Source organism: Sus scrofa, chromosome 2 (genome assembly GCF_000003025.6).
Source record: "Sus scrofa isolate TJ Tabasco breed Duroc chromosome 2, Sscrofa11.1, whole genome shotgun sequence".
NCBI lineage: Eukaryota > Metazoa > Chordata > Mammalia > Artiodactyla > Suidae > Sus > Sus scrofa.
Genome location: NC_010444.4, coordinates 71,453,363 through 71,472,957, shown reverse-complemented (window position 1 = coordinate 71,472,957; position 19,595 = coordinate 71,453,363). Strand labels below are relative to the sequence as shown.

Below are 19,595 nucleotides of genomic sequence, written 5' to 3'. Positions count from 1 at the left end.
GTCCACGGACATGCGCATGGACCTAAGAGAGTGGACGTGTGTGCACTGCCATGTGTATATCTCTAGGACAGGTGAGCGCGTGCGCATGGGCATACATGTGCTCCTACAAAGAGAATGTGTACCCGAGGGCATGCGTGTGCCCCTGAGACGAGAAGACATATGCCCAAGGACGCACATGTGCCAGAGACAGACATGGGACCACCGTCAAACGTGTGCTCTTGAGCACCGGTGGTGGCGGGCCCACCAAGGCTAGCAAGGCAACCCTCAGTCCGACCCCACGGACACGGGTGCCCCCGTGTGGCCGCTCTCTGGAATCGCCCCGCCCACATGCCCCTCCCGTCGCGGCGCCTGCGCACGCCCGGGCCTTTTACGGCGCCGTAAAGCAGCTCGGCCGAATCGGCGGCCGCTGTTCCCGGTGAGACCCCGCCCGCCACGACCCCTCCCAGCGCGTAGCCCGCTCCACTCCCCGATCCCTCCCCGCGGGTCTTTGGGCCCTGGGCCAGGGCCTTGGCATCCGCGATCCCCGGTCAGCTCGCCTCGGCCCATCCCGGGGGACCGCGAAGAGGGTGGGCTTCTCGTTGGTCCCTCTGCGTGGTCCACTCCTGGGCCGGGATCCAGATCTTTCCGCGGCTTAGCGCACCAGCCCCATGGCAGCCGGGTGGAGGGTCTCAACACCCCCCCGCTCCCCTATCGCGCGCTGGGCCCTCCCCACGTAGGCAGCTGCGCACCGGGGCAGGTGCATCCTGGAGCTCCTGAGATTCCCCTCCCCCACTGGACTTTCCATCCGCCACGCAGACCTGGTTGGGTCCCTCTCAGCAACCCTAGGCTTTTTTGCCTCTGGCCCTGTCCCTACATAGTCTGGGCGGGGTTCTCGACCACCCCTCCCGACCCCACCCTTGGGGGAGGGGGTCTCAGCGCCCTTGGGATCCCCCACATCTGCTGCCATCCCCCATCGCAGTGTTTTTCTCAGCACCCCCTCGTGGTTTTCTCCCAACAACCCCTTTCCGGGTCTCCAGCCACCGACAGCAGTGGCCTCACGCCCTGGGATGGGAGGATCACAGCGCCCCCTCCTGGCTCCCCTAACTTCCGGGTCCCACAGTCGGCTCCCTCCTTCTGGAGTCCCACTGTGCACCTACCTTTCTGGAGAGCACGAGGGTAGGGGGCTCCCAACACCTTCTCTGGCCGCCCGTCCAGTCTTTTTCCCAACGCAGGCCCACTCAAGAAGGCATGCTTCATGCAGGACAAATCGGAGTTGCCCCAGGGCACGGGTTTGGAAGGGTTCCCGGCATCCTTTTTCCTTGCCTCGAGTATCTTGCCGGTTCCCCCAGCCCCCAACGCTCATGGCCTTCGGTCTCGACGCTGTTTCTACTCCTCTCTCTCCCTATTTCCCCGACTTTCACCTTGGGAAGTTGGCGCTGTTGCTGCTGGAGCGCACGGTGGGAGAGGGGCAGTTGCCAGTGTCCTCCCATGGCCGCCTGTTCTCCTCCCCTTCCTGCCCTGGGTCTGACGCCCCGGCCCGTGTGCATTAATTAGCTTTATAATTACTCGCACAGGTGGCGGAGGGTTCATGATGGCGCTATTAACGCCTGAGGATCACCTGGAACGCGAGCGTTGGGTCGTTTGGGGCGACCCCTTCTGGTCCCCCTCTTGTATCTCCTCCCACCTTCCTCCTCGAGCCACCCTCCCAAACCTCCTCGGCAAGAATCTAAACCTACCCCAGCTCCCCTCCTTTGTCGCTGGCTAGGCGTAACGCACGTAGGCTTTACGCGCAGGTGGAGGCCTGCATGTCTTCCACTCATCTCTTCCCACGTGGGAAGTCAACGATGGAGCACACGAGGGCGGGGAGGGGCAGGGGGTTCTTCCCGCCTCTGACACCCACGTTTCCTTGTTTCCCCGCAGGGCGGCGGCGGCGCCATGGAGGCGCGCTTCACGCGCGGGAAGTCGGCGCTGCTGGAGCGCGCACTGGCCCGGCCGCGCACGGAGGTGAGCCTGAGCGCCTTCGCGCTGCTCTTCTCCGAGCTGGTGCAGCACTGCCAGAGCCGTGTCTTCTCCGTGGCGGAGCTGCAGGCGCGCCTGGCCGCGCTGGGCCGCCAGGTGGGCGCCCGCGTTCTGGATGCGCTGGTGGCTCGAGAAAAGGGTGCCCGGCGCGAAACCAAGGTGTTGGGCGCCCTGCTCTTCGTTAAGGGCGCCGTGTGGAAGGCGCTCTTTGGCAAGGAGGCCGACAAGCTGGAGCAGGCCAACGACGACGCGCGCACCTTCTATATCATCGAGCGGGAGCCGCTCATCAACACCTACATCTCCGTGCCCAAGGAGAACAGCACGCTCAACTGCGCCAGCTTCACGGCGGGCATCGTGGAGGCGGTGCTCACGCACAGTGGTTTCCCCGCCAAGGTCACGGCCCACTGGCACAAGGGCACCACGCTCATGATCAAGTTCGAGGAGGCGGTCATTGCCCGAGACCGGGCCCTGGAGGGCCGCTGATCCCACGCAGATAAAGGATGCAGATTGCTCCCTTCCCAAGTGTGTCTTGTGTCTTGTGTGAGGGCCTCGGAGATGCGCTCAACACCTTGGCCCAGGCCCCTGCCTCAGACTGATGAGGGAGGCCAAGGCCCAAGCATGTTTATAATATAGAGGGGAGGGAGGGAGGGACACCTTGGGGGTGGGGGAGGCTGGGGGCCGAGAGAAGATAAACCAGGCGGAAGGAGCTGCTGGTGTGGCTGGAATGGGGAGAATGCTGACACTTTCTGGGATCATAATTGGAGACCATCTGTAGGCTGAGGCTGAAGAGGTCGGGATAGGGAGGCATTGGGATGGAGGGACCAAGGCCAGGGAGATTTCTTTCCTTTTTTTGTTTTTGTTTCTGTCTTTTTGAGGGCCGCACCTGTGGCATATGGTGGTTCCCTGGCTAGGGGCTGAATCGGAGCTGTAGCCACCCGCCTATACTACAGCCACAGCAATGCCAGATCCCAGCCCCGCCTGCGACCTACACCACAGCTCACAGCAATGCTGGATCCTTAACACACTGAGCGAGGCCAGTGATTGAACCCACAACTTCTTGATTCCTAGTCGGATTCGTTTCTGCTGCGCCACAGCAGGAACTCCAAGGGAGATTTCTTTAGACCAGGGGTTGGCACCCTTTTTCTGTAGAGGATCAGAGAGTAAATAGTTTCTACCCAGCAGCCTCTGTTTGACAGCAGAAGTGGGGGGAATGGGGGCAAATGTATGTCTAGAAAACAGGCAGAGGGTGGTGGTCAACCATTTTTTTTTAGACCCTTGCTGTTCAGAGTGTGGTTCCCAGACCTGTGCGGCAGCATCTGCCGGAAGCTTGTCAGAAATGCAGGCTCTCAGGTGCACCTCAGGGGTTCCTGTGTACCTTAGTCTGAGAAGTAGGGCTCTAGGACATAGGCTTTGTATGGGGGGGACGTCCCCCTTGCCGCCCCAGTTTCCAATTCTGCAGATCCGGGGTAGGCCGAGGATTTGCATTTCTAACGAGTTCCTAGGAACTGCTGTTGCTCCCAGCCACACTTTGAGAACTCTGGCCCGCGTGACCTGGGTCTCAAGAGGAAATGGGTGGGCTTACCTCAGAATCATCTGGATGCTTAAAATAGTTTGAAGTCATTTCTGTACACACAATCGATGCACAAACACAGGTTCCTTGTTAAGATAAAAAAAAAAGTAAAAGAATTACATTTCAGGCAAACTTGTTTGCCCTTTTGCCCGCCACGCTCGGTCCCTGATCACTCCTCCCCCCTCAAGGAAAGCCCTTTAGGACTTTTGTGGGGGCAAGGGGAACTTCTTCAAGTCTTTCTCTCCTCCCCCTTGAACCTGCACAAGTCTTATTTTCAAAGGGAATCTTGGGTGCTTTTGGCTTAGTCCCCCCTCACAGCTTATGAGAGGGGCTTAAGGATGGGGAGGGTGCAGCTTTTTCAACTTGGCTGTTTGGAGGGTGGCAGGAGGTGGGGAGGGGAGGGGGACCCACCAGGCCTGGTAAGGGGCAGTGACAGTCATCCCAGCCAGTGGTGGGCTTCTGCATGTTGCAGAGAAGGTAGTGCATCGTTTTTCAACAGGATAAATAAAAGTACTGAGCTCCCACCAGGATCAGGATCAGGAGGGGAGGCATCCCAAGGCAGCTGGAAGAGGGGGTGGCCATGGGGTGGCAGAATGAATCTGGGGTAAGGGGGCAGCATCAGTGCAGAGATGGAAGCCACAGGCGTGGGGAATGGAGAGCCAGAGGCTGTGGTACCTGGAAAGCTGGATTTCAGAGAGAACTGCTGGCGTCACCTTTGGGCTTAGCAGACCGAGGTCCTCAGGGACTCTTGTGAGGTGGCTTTCAGGGCCCACTGGGGCAGGGGTCAGATTCCAGGTGTGAGGGGCGGGAGGTAGGGATGCAGGGCCGGCTCCGTCCAGAGGTCTGGCAGCAAAGGATGCCCCAGAGAAAGCGGGCAGGAGGGGAGGAGATACAGCTGGTTGCCAAGGGGTGCTGCCGAGCTTGCGAGCTGGCAGAGGAGGGCCCAGGGTCTGCTGCTGCCTGCAGAGGATGAGTAGGGACTCGTGGAGAAGGGATAAGGTTCGGAACAAGCTGTAGGTTTGGGGTGGGGCAAGGGGAGTACAGGGAGAATGTACATGCAGCCATGATTCTGTGGGTGCCCATCACAGCAGCTCTGACTTAGGATGCTTGGGACCAAAGCCCCCAGGTGGGTAGGGGAGGCATGAGGAGGATGAACCCAGCACCAGCCCTTGGTGAACCAGGCACGTAGCACCCCTCGTTTCACAGGCCCTGAAGCAGGTTCCAAGAGAAGATCACACAGTTAATTTGACAGATATTTATTGAGCGCCTATTATGTGCCAGGCTCTGGGGACACAGCTGAGAACAAAACAAAGGCCCTTGCCCTCCTGAAATAGACATTCTACTGAAAGGACAAGATGCTGCAGTGAAGAAGTACAGCCAGGATATAAGGGATTGGGAGTCAGGAGGTGTCATTTTAAATGGGGGCGAGGAGCTAACAGGGGAGGCAGCATGTGCAAAGGCCCTGTGGCAGGAGTGAGCCTACATGTTGAAAGGACAGTGAGGAGGCTAGTGTGGTTGAAATTGGGGAGGTATGGCACGTGTGAGGGGTTCACATGATCAAAAAGGACCTGTAGGACTTTTGGCTTTTTCTTTGAGCTGGAAGGAAAATTTTGGGGGGTTGGGGGCAGTGAAGATGGAGACTTGAGCCAGCGAGGATGGGGGCTGCACCAAGGCTGTAGCAGGAGAGGGTGGAAAGTACATGGGTTTTGAATGTGGCTTGACTGCCTGAGCCCATGGCCTTTTCTGATGGGTTTGGAGGAGGCAGGTGGTGAGAGGAAGAGTGGCAAGGGTGGCCCAGTGTGGCCTGGGCCACTGGGAGGCTGGAGTGTGAGTTCCCACAAGGAGAGCTCAGGTAGGCAGCTGTGGCTGGCCTGGAGTTCCGAGGGTCTGGAGGAGACAGAAATTTGGGGGTGGGGTGGGGAGGAGAGAGCAAGTTTTGCTCCAAGGACCATCTCTGTCTCTGCCCATTCTGAGCCCCAAGGTGACCTCCTCCCTCCCTCCCCCACCTGGCTGGTGTTTGGCCCGATCCTTGACTCCCAGGTCCTAGGTGGTCCAGCTTGGGTGCCTCCTCATGGACTCCTCTTTCTCAAAGGGGACCAAGTATTACGGGATGTCTGGCTCTTCCTTTTCTAGGCCAGGGACTGGGGGTGAGGTGGCAGCAAGGCATTTAACCAGGGTATCCTGAGATCCCGGTCTGCCTCCATCCACAGCCTCCCAGGGGTGGGGGGCTGACCCCGGCCAAGCCTGGGGCTGGGGCTAGTGCTGCCTGAGAGGGGGTGGGGCTGGCAGCTCAGAACCTGAACCGACTGCCAGGTGACCTGGCCACCTCCCCAGCAGCCTCTCCAGCATTCTATGCACTGGGCCTTGCTCTGGGTGGGGACCTAGATTCAGGGTGGTCCCACTGCCTGGCCCTACAATATTCCTGGGGGTCTAGGGGTGTTCTTGGCCTCCCCGGATCCCAGAGTCCTCATCTCCAGGCCCTAGCAAATGCTTCTGGTAATGAAGTAGGGAAAAAAAAAAATCAGGGAGGTAGAAATGCCACTTCAGTTCCAGGACTCAGAGGTGGCCTCAGGGACCAGGTTCTGAAATTCCTGGCTCCCACATTCTATGCCTGGGGACCAGAGCCAGCCAGCTTGAGGGGCTGTTGCTACCCCGTGATATTCATGAAGGTCAGGATGGTGGTGCCCAGCTGCCTGAGCCGGGGATCTCTGTCCTTTGATGCCAGGACACAGGGGCTGCATCAGGAGATGGAGAGTGGAGGCAGAGGAAGGATGCTGGGGTCTGAGGGGGTTATCAGCTGCTCCTTGGAGGGTGGGGCTGCCAGGGGCTGCACCCCTGAGGGAAGGGGGCTTGTAGCCTCCAGCTCACAGGCAGGGGGTTCTCAAAGTGGGAACTCCAAGCAACGGAGGACAGGGAAGTGATGACCATTCGGGCTGAGGAGCAAGGGCCAGGCCCTCTGGGATGTTGGTGGGACCTGGGGGACCAGCCAGCTTCTACCGTTTGGGCTGGAAGAGACATCATGGGGACACTTTGGCCACAAAAGAGGCATCCAGGCCATGACTGGGGGTTCTTAGGGTCCGGATATTCCCATATTTGAGCTTGGGGAGTGGCAGAGGGGTGTAGCTTTTAGGTGGGCAGAGTCCTGTCAGGATCTGTGGAAAACATCCCAGGGGAATCAGGGCCGAGGCGCTGAACAGATGCTCAGCAAGTGGCCAGCCGTTCGCACACCCAGTCTAGATAACTGCCGCAGAAGGCGTCGTTCCACTGCCCCGAGGCCTGCATCATCACGCAGTGCTCTCCCTGGCCCGCGTCGTTGGGTTCCCCGGGCTGCCAGTTGCTGGAGCGGGAGGGCTTCAGGTCAGCAGATGGGGAAGAGGAAGGGCCCCCACCATCTTTGGCCTTGACATACCTCTCCAAGTCTGGGCCCTCCTCCCCACCCCATCCCTGGATTCCCACCCCGACTCCCTGCGGCCCAGAGACACCCTTCCCGCCTCCCCCACTCCTAGTCTGAGCCCGAATCCAAGCCCTGACCATCTCCCTGGGTTGCAATCCAGAAGCTCCCCAAGACCAGGCTTGGGAGTACATGCCCCCAAATACCCTCCCCTCTCATCACAGAGAGGTCCCCCCAAGAGGCCCCCTCCTCTACATGCCCCCCCTTCACCTATAGTCCAGGGGCTTCTCATCCATCCAGATGAACTCCCCCTCGATGTCCAGGTCCCGAAGACCAATCCAGGAGCCCCTTATGTGAGCGTGTTTGGTCAGGAAGTCCTGGGGAGCAGGACAGGGATGGAGGGCTGGGGAAGTGTGCCTGGGTCCCTCACTCATCACCACCACACAGGAGGTCAGGGTGGGGATCTACCTCCTCCCCCAGGGAATCCGGGCCCACCTGTTCCTCCTGGCTGTGGATGCTGACCAGCCGCCCTTGCAGACTGCTGCAGGCGTACTTGGCTTGGATCCATTTCTTGGCCGTCTCACCAAAGTAGTAGCATTTCCTTTGGAAATGGACCCACTCCTCAGGGCATGTGTTGCACACGGAGCCTGGGGTGGAGGAGAGGCTGAGGGGGTCAGCTGTGGTGGGCACCGTGGTGGACATCGTGGTGGGCACCGTGGTGGACATCGTGGTGGGGATCGTGGTGGGCACCATGGTGGACGTCGTGGTAGGGACCGTGGTGGGCACCGTGGTGGGTGCCGTGGTGGGTGCCATGGGTACAATGGGCAAGGTGGGTTTCAGCCTCTCTTCCAGGGTCTGGGCTGAAAGCAGATCCATCCCAGAGCCTAACAGAGAGTCACAGGTTGCCTTTTTCCCTGGAGCTCAGACGCTGTCATAGAACCAGCTCCCCTGCAGGGGCATCTCAAGCTTGGACACCATTAGCACAAACACCCCACGGTAGCAGCACCTTGACCATCAGCATCATCACCGCAGGTACCCACGGTGGCCAGCCGCCTCTCTCCACCACCAACACCACGGCCAACGCCACCTTTACCGACACCAGCCCTGCCACGTCTTCGTCACTAGTGCCGATGGCAATGCTGAGGTCAAGACCGCCGGCATCACTTTCTCCATTACTATCTTCACTAACAGCCCCCCTGCCCCAATAATAGCCCTGGCCACCGTCGCTGCCAGCACCCCCAAAACTACCACTCTGGGCCACTTTCCAGGAAATTGAGATGCTTTTCTTCTAGTTGGTCAGGGGAGCCTGGGTGAGGGTGTGGGAGAAGATTGGAGGACTGGGTCCTGATGGCCTCGATCTGGGACCACCTTGGTCTTTTCTCCCCCTGCCCCTACCCATGAGGTAACAAGCCTCAGGCACCGTCACCACCACCAGCACTCCCAGGTGGGAGGTTAAAACCACTGTTTCTGGACTGTGATTTAAAATAAATTTTCTTGGAGTTCCCATCGTGGCTCAGGGGTTAATGAATCCATCTGGGAACCATGGGGCTGCGGGTTTGATTCCTAGCCTCGCTCAGTGGGTTAAGGATCCGGCATTGCTGTGGGCTGTGGTGTGGGTCGCAGGTGTAGTTCAGATCTGGTGTTGCTGTGGCTCTGGTGTAGACCGGCGGCTACAGCTTTGATTGGACCCCTAGCCTGGGAACCTCCACATGCCATGGGTGTGGCCCAAGAAAAGACAGAAAGACAAAAATAAATAAATAAATAATTTTTCCCCTCTCTCTCTCTCTCTCTCTCTCTCTCTCTTTTTTTGGCCATGGCATGCAGTGGCTTAATGTGGGACCTCAGTTCCCAGACCAGAGTTCATCTAGACAGCAGCAGTGAAAGCACCTGAATCCTAACCACTAGACCACCAGGGAACTCAGGAATAGATTTTTTTTTTTTGTCTTTTGTCTTTTGTCTTTTGTTGTTGTTGCTATTTCTTGGGCCGCTCCCGTGGCATATGGAGGTTCCCAGGCTAGGGGTTGAATCGGAGCTGTAGCCACCGGCCTACGCCAGAGCCACGGCAACGCGGGATCCGAGCCACGTCTGCAACCTACACCACAGCTCACGGCAACGCCAGATCGTTAACCCACTGAGCAAGGGCAGGGACCGAACCCCCAACCTCGTGGTTCCTAGTCGGATTCGTTAACCACTGCGCCATGACGGGAACTCCAGGAATAGATTTTCTTAGAGTGATGTTCATGGAGGGCTCCATAGCTTTGGTGGAATTTTTCTTTTCTTTTCTTTTCTTTTTTTTTTGTCTTTTTGCTATTTCTTTGGGCCGCTCCCACAGCATATGGAGGTTCCCAGGCTAGGGGTCAAATCAGAGCTATAGTTGCCGGCCTACGCCACAGCCACAGCAACGCGGGATCCGAGCTGCATCTGCAACCTACACCACAGCTCATGGCAACGCCAGATCCTTAACCCACTGAGCAAGGCCAGGGATCGAACCTGCACCCTCATGGTTCCTAGCTGGATTCGTTAACCACTGCACCACGATGGGAACTCTGAATTTTTCTTTTCTTTCTTCTTTTTGTGTGTGATTTTTGTTTCTTTGTTTGTTTTTGCTTTGCTTTTTCAAGGCCACACCTCCATGGCACATCGAAGTTCCCAGGCCAGGGGTGGAACTGGAGCTGCAGCTGCTGGCCTGTACCACAGCCACAGCAATGCAGGATCTGAGCTGCATCTATGACCTACACTACAGCTCACAGCAACACCAGATCTTTAACCCACTGAGCGAAGCCAGGACCCGAACCTACATCCTCATGGATACTAGTTGAGTTTGTAACTGCTGAGCCATAACAGGAACTCCTGGTGGAAATTTTCTAAGGGGTCTGGGGTCCACATCAGTTTGAGAAACCCTGGGGAACAACAGTAACCAGTAGGCAGCCCTCTGCAGGGAGCAATGATAAAACCTGAAGACAGCATCTCTGGTCCTTTCAGGAAAACTTTGGGGGAGTTCCTGTTGTGGCTCAGTGGGTTAAGAATACGACATGGTGTCCGTGAGGATGCAGGCTCCCATTCAACCCCTGGCCCAGGAACTTGGGCAGCTATGGCCCTAAAAAGAAAAGAAAAGAAAAAAGAAAAAGAAAACTTCGGGGCTGGTGTCCTGGCTCTGTGTCACTCGGTCACCCCGAAGAGCAGCTGAGCTGGGCTCAGATCCCAGACCGCAGGACCAGACTTTGCGGGAGGGACTCAAGGAATTAGGAGGGAATCCATTAGCGTGAGATCCAGAGGCCCTTCTCCCCTGCTCCCCGGGGAGGAGCGCAGCGGGGGTTTCTTGCTGGGATTCCCACAGCCGCACCATGTCCCAGGGGACAGCACTCCTCCAGACCAAGCAGAGATCCTTCCCCTTCTGTGACCCAGCTGGGGCTTCCCAGAGGTGGAAGGCCAAAAATCAAGGGTGCCATAGGGGTCAGGGGGTGGGGACTTCAGGCAGTAACACCCAGGTTCCCCTCCAGGTTGAAGGCACGGTGATTGAATTTCTGTTCTTTCTGCAGCCTGCTGGCCTGCTGGCCCATCCCCGCGCCCCTCAGAAGTGCCAGCACTGCCTCCATCACTACCAGCCCTGGGGAAGACACCGAGGTTCTCCTTGTCTCCACTGCTACAGAAGTGACACCCCCCACCCCCCCCCCACCCCCACCGCCACTGGTGGGATCAAACAACCCTTTGGGTCCCATGTGGCCGAGGGCATCCTACCCACGGCCCTCCTCTAGCAGTGACAAATCAGGCAGAAGAGAGATCAGTAAAGGGGACCCAGAGATGATAAATGTGGGTCAGCTTTTCCCAAAGGTGGGGAAAAAAATTGTGGGCGCCCCCTCCAGGTCGGAAGAGGGGAGCTGTTGGAATCAGAAAGGGCTTTCTAGGGTGATCTCCATCAGCCCTGCCACACACATAAACATGCACCATCCACTGTCACATACGCACCTGGACTGCACATTGGAACACACACTGCCACCCCCCGCCCAGGGTTGTCACATGCATCATCAAGCTCATGGGCACAGACGTGCACGCTCACCGTTGGACTCGTGTAGCTCCAGCCACAGCTTCTCCACCTCCTCCTGGAGTCTTCCCAGTGAATGCAAGGCCCTGTGCCTCTCATTCAAGCCTTGGGTGGTTGGGGGGAAAGGGCAGGGGTCAGAGACAAAGGGTTAGACATACCTCCCTGCCCCCCTACCCCCATGCCCCTCCCAAGGCTCACTGTAGGACTTCAAGTTGCTCAGGTCTGCTCGAAGACCATCCAGGTTCCGGAAAAGCTCGGACTCTGATGGAGGTAGGGGTGGGGCTGGTGTCAGGGATGATGCTAAGATACGCCCTCAGCCCACGGCTCTAGGACCCAGGCCCCCTTCCCTGGCCTCCATCTCTCACCTTGAGATACCATTCTCTTCTGTTCAGCTTGGATTCTTGCCATGTCCTGCAACATCTGGGCAGCTGATTGTAGGGGAGGGGACTTGGTGGTAAGCAAATTCTCAGACCCACTCCCACAGAGCCCCCCACCCCCACCCCGCCTCAGTCTTTAGGGTCACCTGCCCATTTTGCAATTCCAGAGCCCTGTGTCCACTCATCCATCCATCCCCCCTCCCACCTCCTCTCCCTAGACCCCGAGCTCAGCTCACTCACCCTGGGATTTCTGGGCCATCTGATCACCCTTGTGTCTTTCCAAGTCCTTGGACACCTGAGAAACTGGGGCAGTGGGAGAGAAGACGCATACCCAAGAGCCAGGAAGGTCCTCAAAGGCCCCCATCCCAGGCCCAAGTACAGGGACCCCCCCATCACATACCACCCCCCACCCCTAGTCACATAGTCACAGTGGCTGAGGTCACAAGTAAAGGCAGACCTTGTTTTTTGTGGGGGGCAGGGGCGGGGGGCGGTGGTTAGCTGTGTCTGCGGCATATGGAATTTCCCGGGCCAGGGATCAAACACAAGCCACAGCCGTGACAACACCAGATCCTTAAACCACTAGGCTACCAGGGAACTCCCAGACCTCGTTTTATTTGGGTTTGCAGATAATCACTTCTTTTTGCAAGTCAAAGGTCTGCGGCTTGCTGTTCTACCAGCACGATTTTTCCAACAGCATCTGGTCACTTTGTGTCTCCGGGTCACATTTTGGTAATTTTCGCAATATTTCAAACTTCATTAAGATTATAGTTGTTAATCTGTGGTCAGTGATCTTTTTTTTTTTTTTTTTGTCTTTTGCTATTTCTTTGGGCCGCTCTCACGGCATATGGAGGTTCCCAGGCTAGGGGTCCAATCAGAGCTGTAGCCCCCGGCCTACGCCAGAGCCACAGCAACTTGGGATCCGAGCTGCATCTGCAACCTACACCACAGCTCATGGCAACGCCAGATCGTTAACCCACTGAGCAAGGGCAGGGACTGAACCCGCAACCTCATGGCTCCTAGTCAGATTCGTTAACCACTGCGCCACGACGGGAACTCCCTGTGGTCAGTGATCTTTGATGTTAGTCTGGTATCGCTTCAGGGCACCATGAACCACACTCACATACGATGGTGAACTTAATCCATAAATGTGTCCTGACTGCTCCACCAACCACCCTTTCCCCCATCTCTCTCCCTCTCCTTGGGCCTCCCTATTCCCTGAGACACAACAATATTGAAATTCAATCAATAAATAGCCCTACAGGATTTCCCATTGTGGCACAGTGGTTAACGAATCCGACTAGGAACCATGAGGTTTTGGGTTCGATCCCTGGCCTTGCTCAGTGGGTTAAGGATCCGGTGTTGCTGTGATCTATGGTGTAGGTTGCAGACGCAGCTTGGATCTGGCGTTGCTGCGGCTCTAGCGGAGGCCGGCAGCTACAGCTCCGATTGGACCCCTAGCCTGGGAACTTCCACATGCTACGGGATCAGCCCAAGAAATGGCAAAAAGACAAAAAAAAAAAAAAAAAAAAAAAAAAAAGCCCTACAGTGACTTCGAAATCAAAAGCTAAGAAACGATGAAGCTTAGTGAGGGGCACAGATCCAAAGCCAAGAGAGATCAAAAGCTAAGCCTCCTGTGCCAGGGAACTGTATCCAATCTCTTATGATAGATCATGATGGAAAATAATATGAGAAAAAGAATGTATCTATATGTATGACTGGGTCGCTTTGCTGTAGAGCAGAAATTGACACAACATTCTAAATCAACTCTACTTTAAAACTTTTTTAAAAAGAATGCTGCTCTGGTAAAGACTTGAATGAAAAAGAAGTGAAAAGCCTCGCTGCTAATATAGAGAAAGCTTTCATGGCCTGGATAGAAGATCAAACCAGCCACAACATTCCATGAAGCCAAAGCCTCATCCAGAGCCAGGCTAGCTCCCTCCAGTTCTCAGAAGGCTGAGAGAGGTCAGGAAGCTGCAGAAGCAAAGTGAGAAGCTGACAGAGGCTGGATCATGAAGTTGAAGGAAGGAAGCCGTCTCCCTAGGAGAAGAGAGCAGGGGAAAGCAGTGAAGGCTGGTGTGGGAGCTGTAGCAGGTTACCCAGAAGATCCAGCTCAGAGCATCCATGAAGGTGGCTCCACTAAACAGAGTTTCAGTAAAGATGAAAGAGCCTTCTGTTGTTGGAAGAGGGTGCCATGCAGGACTTTCACAGCCTGAGAGGAGAAGTCAACACCTGGCTTCCAAGCCTCAAAGGACAGGCTGACTCTCTTGTTAGGGCTGATGCAGCTGGTGACTTTCAGTTGAAGCCGGTGCTCATTTACTGTTCTGAAAATCCTGGGGCCATTAATAACTATGCTGAATCTACTCTGCCCATGCTCTATAAATGGAACAACAGAGCCTGGATGACAGCACATCTGTTGACAGCACGGTTAACTGAAAGTTTTGAGCCCCCTGTTGAGACCTACTGCTCAGAAAAAAAAAAAAAAAAGATTCCTTTCAAAATACTACTGCTCATTGACAAAGCACCTGGTCACCCAAGAGCTCTGGTCGAGATGGACAACGAGATTCATGTTATTTTCCTGCCTGCTGCATAGCATCCATTCTGCAGCCCATGGATCAAGGAATCATTTCAACTTTCAGGTCTTATGTATGATTTAAGCAATACATTTGTAAGGTGATAGCTGCCATAGACAGTGATTCCACTGATGGATCTGGGCAAAGTCAACTGAAAACCTTCCAGAAAAGATTCACCATCCTGGATGCCATTAGGAATATTTGTGATTCATGGGAAGAAGTCAAGATAGCAACAGTAACAGGAATTTGGAAGAAGTCTGTTCCAACCCTCCTGGATGACTTTCAGGGGCTCAAGACTTTGGTGAAGGAGGAACTGCAGATGCAGTGGAAAGAGCAAGAGAGCTAGAATTAGAAGAGAAGCCCAAAGATGGGATTGAACTGCTGCCCTGTCAGGATAAAACTTAGCAGATGAGGGGTTGCTTGTTATGGATGAGTAGAGAGAGTGGTTTCTGGATATGGGAACGACTCCCAGAGAAGAAGCTTTGGAGACTGTTGAAATGACAACAAAGTATTCAGGATAGTACACAAACTTAGTTAATAAAGCAGCAGAGGGTTTGAGAGGATTGACTCCAATTGTGAAAGAAGTTCTGCTGTGGAGAAAATGCTATGGAACAGCAGCACCTGCTACAGAGAAATTGTACATAAAACGAAGAGTCTGTTGGAGTTCCCTAGTGGGGCAGCTGGTTAAGGACCCCACATTGTCCCTGCAGCAGCTTAGGTCACTGCCGTGGGTTCGGTCCCTGGCTCGGGAATTTCTACATGCCATGACCCTCCACCAGCCAAGATTATGACTCACTGAAGGCTCAGGTGATGATTAGCATTTTTTAGAAAGAATATATTTTTACATTAAGGTGTGTGCACTTTTTTTAGACATAATGGTATTGCACACTTAAGAGATCACATTATAGGGTAAATACAACTTTTATATGTTCTTGGGAAACCAAAATATGCATGTGACTTGCTTTATCATTATATTTGCTCTTTCCTGGAACCAAACCTACAGTATCTCCGAGGTCTGCCAGTACTCAGGAAAGTGCCGGCAAGAATCGAATGAACAGGTGTACCCTTCCCCCACCCAGAATGAACTGAAAAAGTGGTAGGCATTTCTCGAAAGCTCACTGGACTCCATTCTGAGCATTTCGAAAGTCTTAGCTGGTTTCTGCCTCTGAGCCCTAAAAGGATGCCCATTTTACAGGTGAGGAAGGTGAGGCACGGACAGTGACATAATATTCCATCTGGCACTTCTCGGAGCCTGTCCTCCAAGCATCTGTGGGTTTTCACCAGAGGGGCACAGACTGACCCTCAGTTCCTGGGGCGGGGGTGGGACTCTGGAGCCCAGACCTTCTCCCACATTGCACAGCAGTCAAGAAGCAGGAAAAGAACCCCCCCCCCCATACCGTTCAGGGCAGCGGCCTCTTCCAGCTGTTTCAGATTGCGTACAGTGTCCCAATCTGGGGAGGAGAGGAGAGGAGGGGAGAGGAAGGACATTTCAGGGGCCCCCCATCCATCCACACCCCACCTGCCTGCTGGAGATGGAGGCTTTGGGTGCACCATGTGGGTGGTATTGAAAGCAGGGGGTCCTGGGGTGCTGGGCAAGGGCAGGGGCCTCTTGGGGGTGGGTGGGAGGGGCAGGGAAAGGGGCTGGTGGGGATACATGGGAGACACGATGGGGAAACTAGGCTCTGAGAGGTATGTTGGGCTCCCCAGGATCAGAGAGTGGGGGTCTGAGAGGGAACACAAGAGAGAGGCCATATGGGGCTGGGGGTGTCCTCACGCCATAGGAGAAGCAGAGTCAGCAGCCCAGCCCACAGAGCTGCGATCATCAGCCCCACCAGTGCCAGCTGCATTCCCCTCCTGCAGCACCGCCGCCGCCTTCTGGGAAATTTTGAGAATTCTGCCGGGGGAATAGGGTCGGGGGCACAGGGTAAGGCTAGGCTTCCCATCACCGCATGCCCCAGAGTCCTAGGAGCATATCCAGAGCCCGCACTGAAGCAGAGGGTCTCAGTGGACCCCCAGCCTCCTCTGAACCCTTTCCCCACATGCTGCTTTCATGTCCATCAGCAATGCCTCCCCTCCCACCAACCTCTGTCTGTCCATCTGTGCATCTGTGCATCTCTGGATCTGTCCCTCTGCCAGTCCAGCCCAATGTCAGCCGCTCCTTCTGACCACACTCCAGTGGCCAGAGAGCCTGACTTGGAGCCAGGTCACTGTCCAGAGACAGGTCCGGGGCCAGGAGCTGATATCTCCTCCTCCATGGGCTCTTTCTTCAGGTGGCCGCCCCCACCCAGCTCTCACCTTTGCCCCTCCTCTCTTGTATGGATTCCCTTAACTCCATCCCACCCAAGGTGGTTTCTGCAGCCTCAGCTCAGGAACACTGGGGCCTCTTTCCCTCCTGACCCCCAGCCCTCACCCGGGCTAAGCTCAATCCTAAACACCAGACACCGAGTCTCCCTTCTTCCCCATTTCCAAGCTCTTCCCCTCACCTGGCTCCTGGACCCCCCTCGAAGCTCTGCCTTGATGTCTCACTGCGGGCCCGGGTCCCCTCCCCTCAGCCTGGCTGTGAGGAGTCATCGTGTTGAATTCCACTCGCTCTGAGTCCCCTTCACGTGGTCTTCTCTCTACCAGGCTCTGAACGCCCGGGTTTTTTGTCATAAGTGTGTTGAGTCAGGGAAGGGAGGGGCCCACAGCTTCCTTTGCCTGCCTGGCTCTGTGCCTGGGAAGCCCAGTCAGGGCTCACCCCTCCTCCCAGGCTGGGCTGTGCTAGAAATTGACTTCTCTTCCCACACAGGGACCCAGGAACCCTTCTCCTTTCTTCAATGGAAGCTAGGAACTTAGCTTCCTAGCTTTTGCCAGGGACCGCTTCAGAGAGTTCTCTCACCTGAGTATAAACTTTCCTCCATGGGAGCGCTGCTTGGATTCGCCGAGTGATGGGGTGCTCACCCCCTGTCAAGGCAGCCCACTGGATGGGCACGGCCTCTAGCTGGAATCTGGGTTCAAGAGGGGGTTGTAGAGTTCGAGGTCAGGCTCTCGTTACTGGCACAGACAGCACCTGGGACTCCAGGAGCTCAGTGACTATTCACTGGTTTTTGTCTAGTTCACGACTAGGAGTCCGTGTCACCCTTAACTGAGGGACAACACTGGTGTGGGCGGTCAGAGGCCGGAGACCAGAGGTGGGCACCCCAGAGCCCATCACATGCAAGGTATATGGCAGGTACTCCATCATTCTCAGCAAATGGCTTAACCTTAAAAACCACTGTCCTTGTCCATAAAATGGCAAGATGAATGATACCTCCACCCTAGGGTTCACTTTTACATGAACATGTAAAGTGCTTTGAACAAATTTTGGGACATGGGAACCACCCAAAATATTGTCGGCTCTTGTTGCTATTGCTGCCTGTGCAGCTCAGCCCAGGACTCAACTTTTCTGAACCTCAGTGTTCCCCTCTGTAAAATGGGAGCAAGGCTAGTACGCAACTCAGGGAGACAGGGAATGAGCAAATGAGAGAAAAACATACATAGTTCTGCACACAGTGGGTCTTCAGATCCCAAATGTTTATCCATCATCTACGCTATGCCAGGTCCTGCTGGGAGCTGCAGACTCTGTCACCCGGCCCTCAGCTTCTTCCTCTGTCAACATGCCCAAGTCTCTTGTCTCTAAAGCACCTACTATGTGCTGAAGAGCATGGGCTTTGGGGTCAGGCAAGCCTAGGAGCCACCAGCTGGCCCCCTGGCTAGGTGACTAAGGGCAAGTCACTTTAGGGGGGTAGCCAGACTTTGATTTTTTTTTTTTTAATGACCATTTGCACGGCACATGGAAGTTCCTGGGCCAGGAATTGAACCTGAGCCACAGCTGTGACCTACCCTGAAGCTGTGGCAACACTGGATCCATTAACCCACCCACACCTCTGCAGTGACCCAAGCCACTGCTGTTTGATTCTTAACCCACTGTGCCACAGCAGGAACTCCTGAGACTCTGTTTAATGGCCACTTGTTATCCTTTTTACTATCCACTTGGAGGAGGTCAGAGCTGTCACCTTGGGTCCAAGGTCAAGCTGGCCAGACCTGGGGCTGAGTCCTGACTTGTCCCTGGATGAGAGACTCAGTTTGCGCATCTGTAAACTAAGGGTAAGCAACAGCACTGACTCTACTACATGCAGTAGGATAAGGCATTCACAGTTCTGGCTCAGCCTAGGTGCTCAGTAGGTGACCTGAGGTACTGAAAGCCTAAGGGATTTGTCCACATCACATCATGGTGGGACTGGAACTTGAACCCAGGATGTGTGACCTTGGAACCTAGAGCTCCATCATCAGTGGACATGGCCTCCAGGTGGGTGTCTGCTGGTAACGACAAGGGTGGCAGAGTCCTGAGGCCAGCCTGTGTCTCTAACACAAGGACCCCTGTCCCTGCTTTTAGCCATCCCTGGCTTCCCAGGCCCCTGCATGATCAGCCCCCAGGGCCTCCGCCAAGCCCATCATTTTTGGCAGAGTTTCACTTCCCCAAACCACATCCCTGCGCACCTGTTAATTCTGTCCACACCTACCCGCTGCCCACCACCACCTCTTAAGCAGACCTCCTCCTGGACATCCCTTGCGACTCTGCCCAAAGGTCGCTTCCTCCAGGAAGCCTTCCATGTCCACTTCCTACTGCCAGCCCCAAGACACACACACACACACACACACACACACACACGTGAGTCACACACTCAGAAGACAGACACACAATAGCACCCGTCGCTCACTCACATGAGTTTTGAGCGTGTCGCTGTCCTACTGGTCCGTTGGGGCCAATTGGAGAGGTCAGCAGGGGCCACAGGCTGCGATGAGGTGTTGAACCCAGAGAGATGCTTTCTTCTGAGAGCAGACTCACCTGCTGCTTCTACTTTCACAGACCTAATTATGGGCTCGCCACCCAGGGGAAGCGTAATGCATGGCCTCCCCTGATGTCCCCCACGACCTGGGCAAGTCTGTGCTACACTAATCTCCATCCCTTGGGGGAACAAACGGAGCGTCAGAGACACTGAACCACTTTCCTAAAGTGCTGGAGGAGTTGGAAACAAGCGAGTCAGCCTTCCAACCAAAGTGACTAAATCATTATGTTGGAAAGAGAGGCAGGGAAGGGAGGAGAAGAAGATGGAGAGGAAAGAAAGAGAGAGGAAAATAAGGCAGGAGGAAGGGAGGGAGGGAAGAAAAAAAGAAAGAAACATAAGATAACATTCTGGTCAATACTGACCATTTTCTCATGTGGTTTAATTTAACAGCAACCTGCATTGGGCACAGATCCTAGTGTCTTAGATGCATTAACATGTGTAACGTTCTCAACCAACCACCCAATGAAGTAGAGGCTCTTGTCATCAATGCTGCTTTAGGGATGAAGGATGTGAAGCACAGAGAGGTTAAGAAACTTGCCAAGGTCACACAGCTCCCAAACAGCAGAGCCAGGATTTGAACCCAGTCTGGGGCCCTCCACACCACACTCCTAGCCTTTCGTTGACAGGGACTGCTGGACACGGCATGCACCCTGCTCTTCCTTCCAAAAACGTGTCTCCTGCTCCTTAACTCCAGGGATTCTTGGCAGGGGTGGGAAGGATGCCCTATGTCAAATCCCTCGATGGGCTGCCTCCCTAACTCCGGGCTTGACATTCTGCCC

The 19,595-nt window shown here is 55.3% G+C and overlaps 3 protein-coding genes across 13 annotated transcripts in view; 1 reads left to right on the top strand and 2 right to left on the bottom strand.

Moving 5' to 3' along the window:
• Positions 1-1,887, bottom strand: part of PCP2 (Purkinje cell protein 2) — a 48,324-nt gene extending 46,437 nt beyond the window's left edge. The window contains exon 1 of one of the 2 annotated variants that reach the window (XM_013987340.2): positions 1,137-1,887. In XM_013987340.2, coding sequence (XP_013842794.2) covers positions 1,137-1,342 — 206 coding nt within the window. In that variant the 5' untranslated portion in view covers positions 1,343-1,887. The remainder of the gene's footprint in view (positions 1-1,136) is intronic. The other variant, XM_003123152.4, reaches the window with a different exon arrangement.
• On the top strand, positions 344-2,517 carry TRAPPC5 (trafficking protein particle complex 5). 2 transcript variants are annotated; one of them, XM_003123147.5, is made up of 2 exons: positions 344-415; positions 1,900-2,517. In XM_003123147.5, exon 2 carries the CDS (start codon positions 1,915-1,917, stop codon positions 2,479-2,481), a length of 567 nt encoding a protein of 188 aa, XP_003123195.1. In that variant the 5' UTR covers positions 344-415; positions 1,900-1,914; the 3' UTR covers positions 2,482-2,517. The 2 variants fall into 2 exon arrangements, with proteins under 2 accessions (XP_003123195.1, XP_003123197.1); XM_003123149.5 differs by having other exon boundaries at positions 409-566.
• FCER2 (Fc fragment of IgE receptor II) lies at positions 4,809-18,912 on the bottom strand. Of its 9 annotated transcripts, none has more exons than XM_021076286.1 (11): positions 18,692-18,907; positions 16,827-16,935; positions 15,723-15,842; positions 15,346-15,399; positions 11,619-11,681; positions 11,367-11,429; positions 11,200-11,262; positions 11,017-11,106; positions 7,455-7,843; positions 7,230-7,336; positions 4,811-6,905 (listed from the first exon to the last, which is right to left on the bottom strand). In XM_021076286.1, the coding sequence occupies exons 2-11, from the start codon at positions 16,846-16,848 to the stop codon at positions 6,770-6,772; spliced, it is 1,107 nt and encodes a 368-aa protein (XP_020931945.1). In that variant the 5' UTR covers positions 16,849-16,935; positions 18,692-18,907; the 3' UTR covers positions 4,811-6,769. The 9 variants fall into 9 exon arrangements, with proteins under 9 accessions (XP_020931940.1, XP_020931935.1, XP_020931954.1 ...); XM_021076301.1 differs by having other exon boundaries at positions 4,817-6,905; positions 7,455-7,819; positions 18,692-18,912; XM_013987334.2 differs by having other exon boundaries at positions 6,759-6,905; positions 7,455-7,606; positions 18,692-18,912.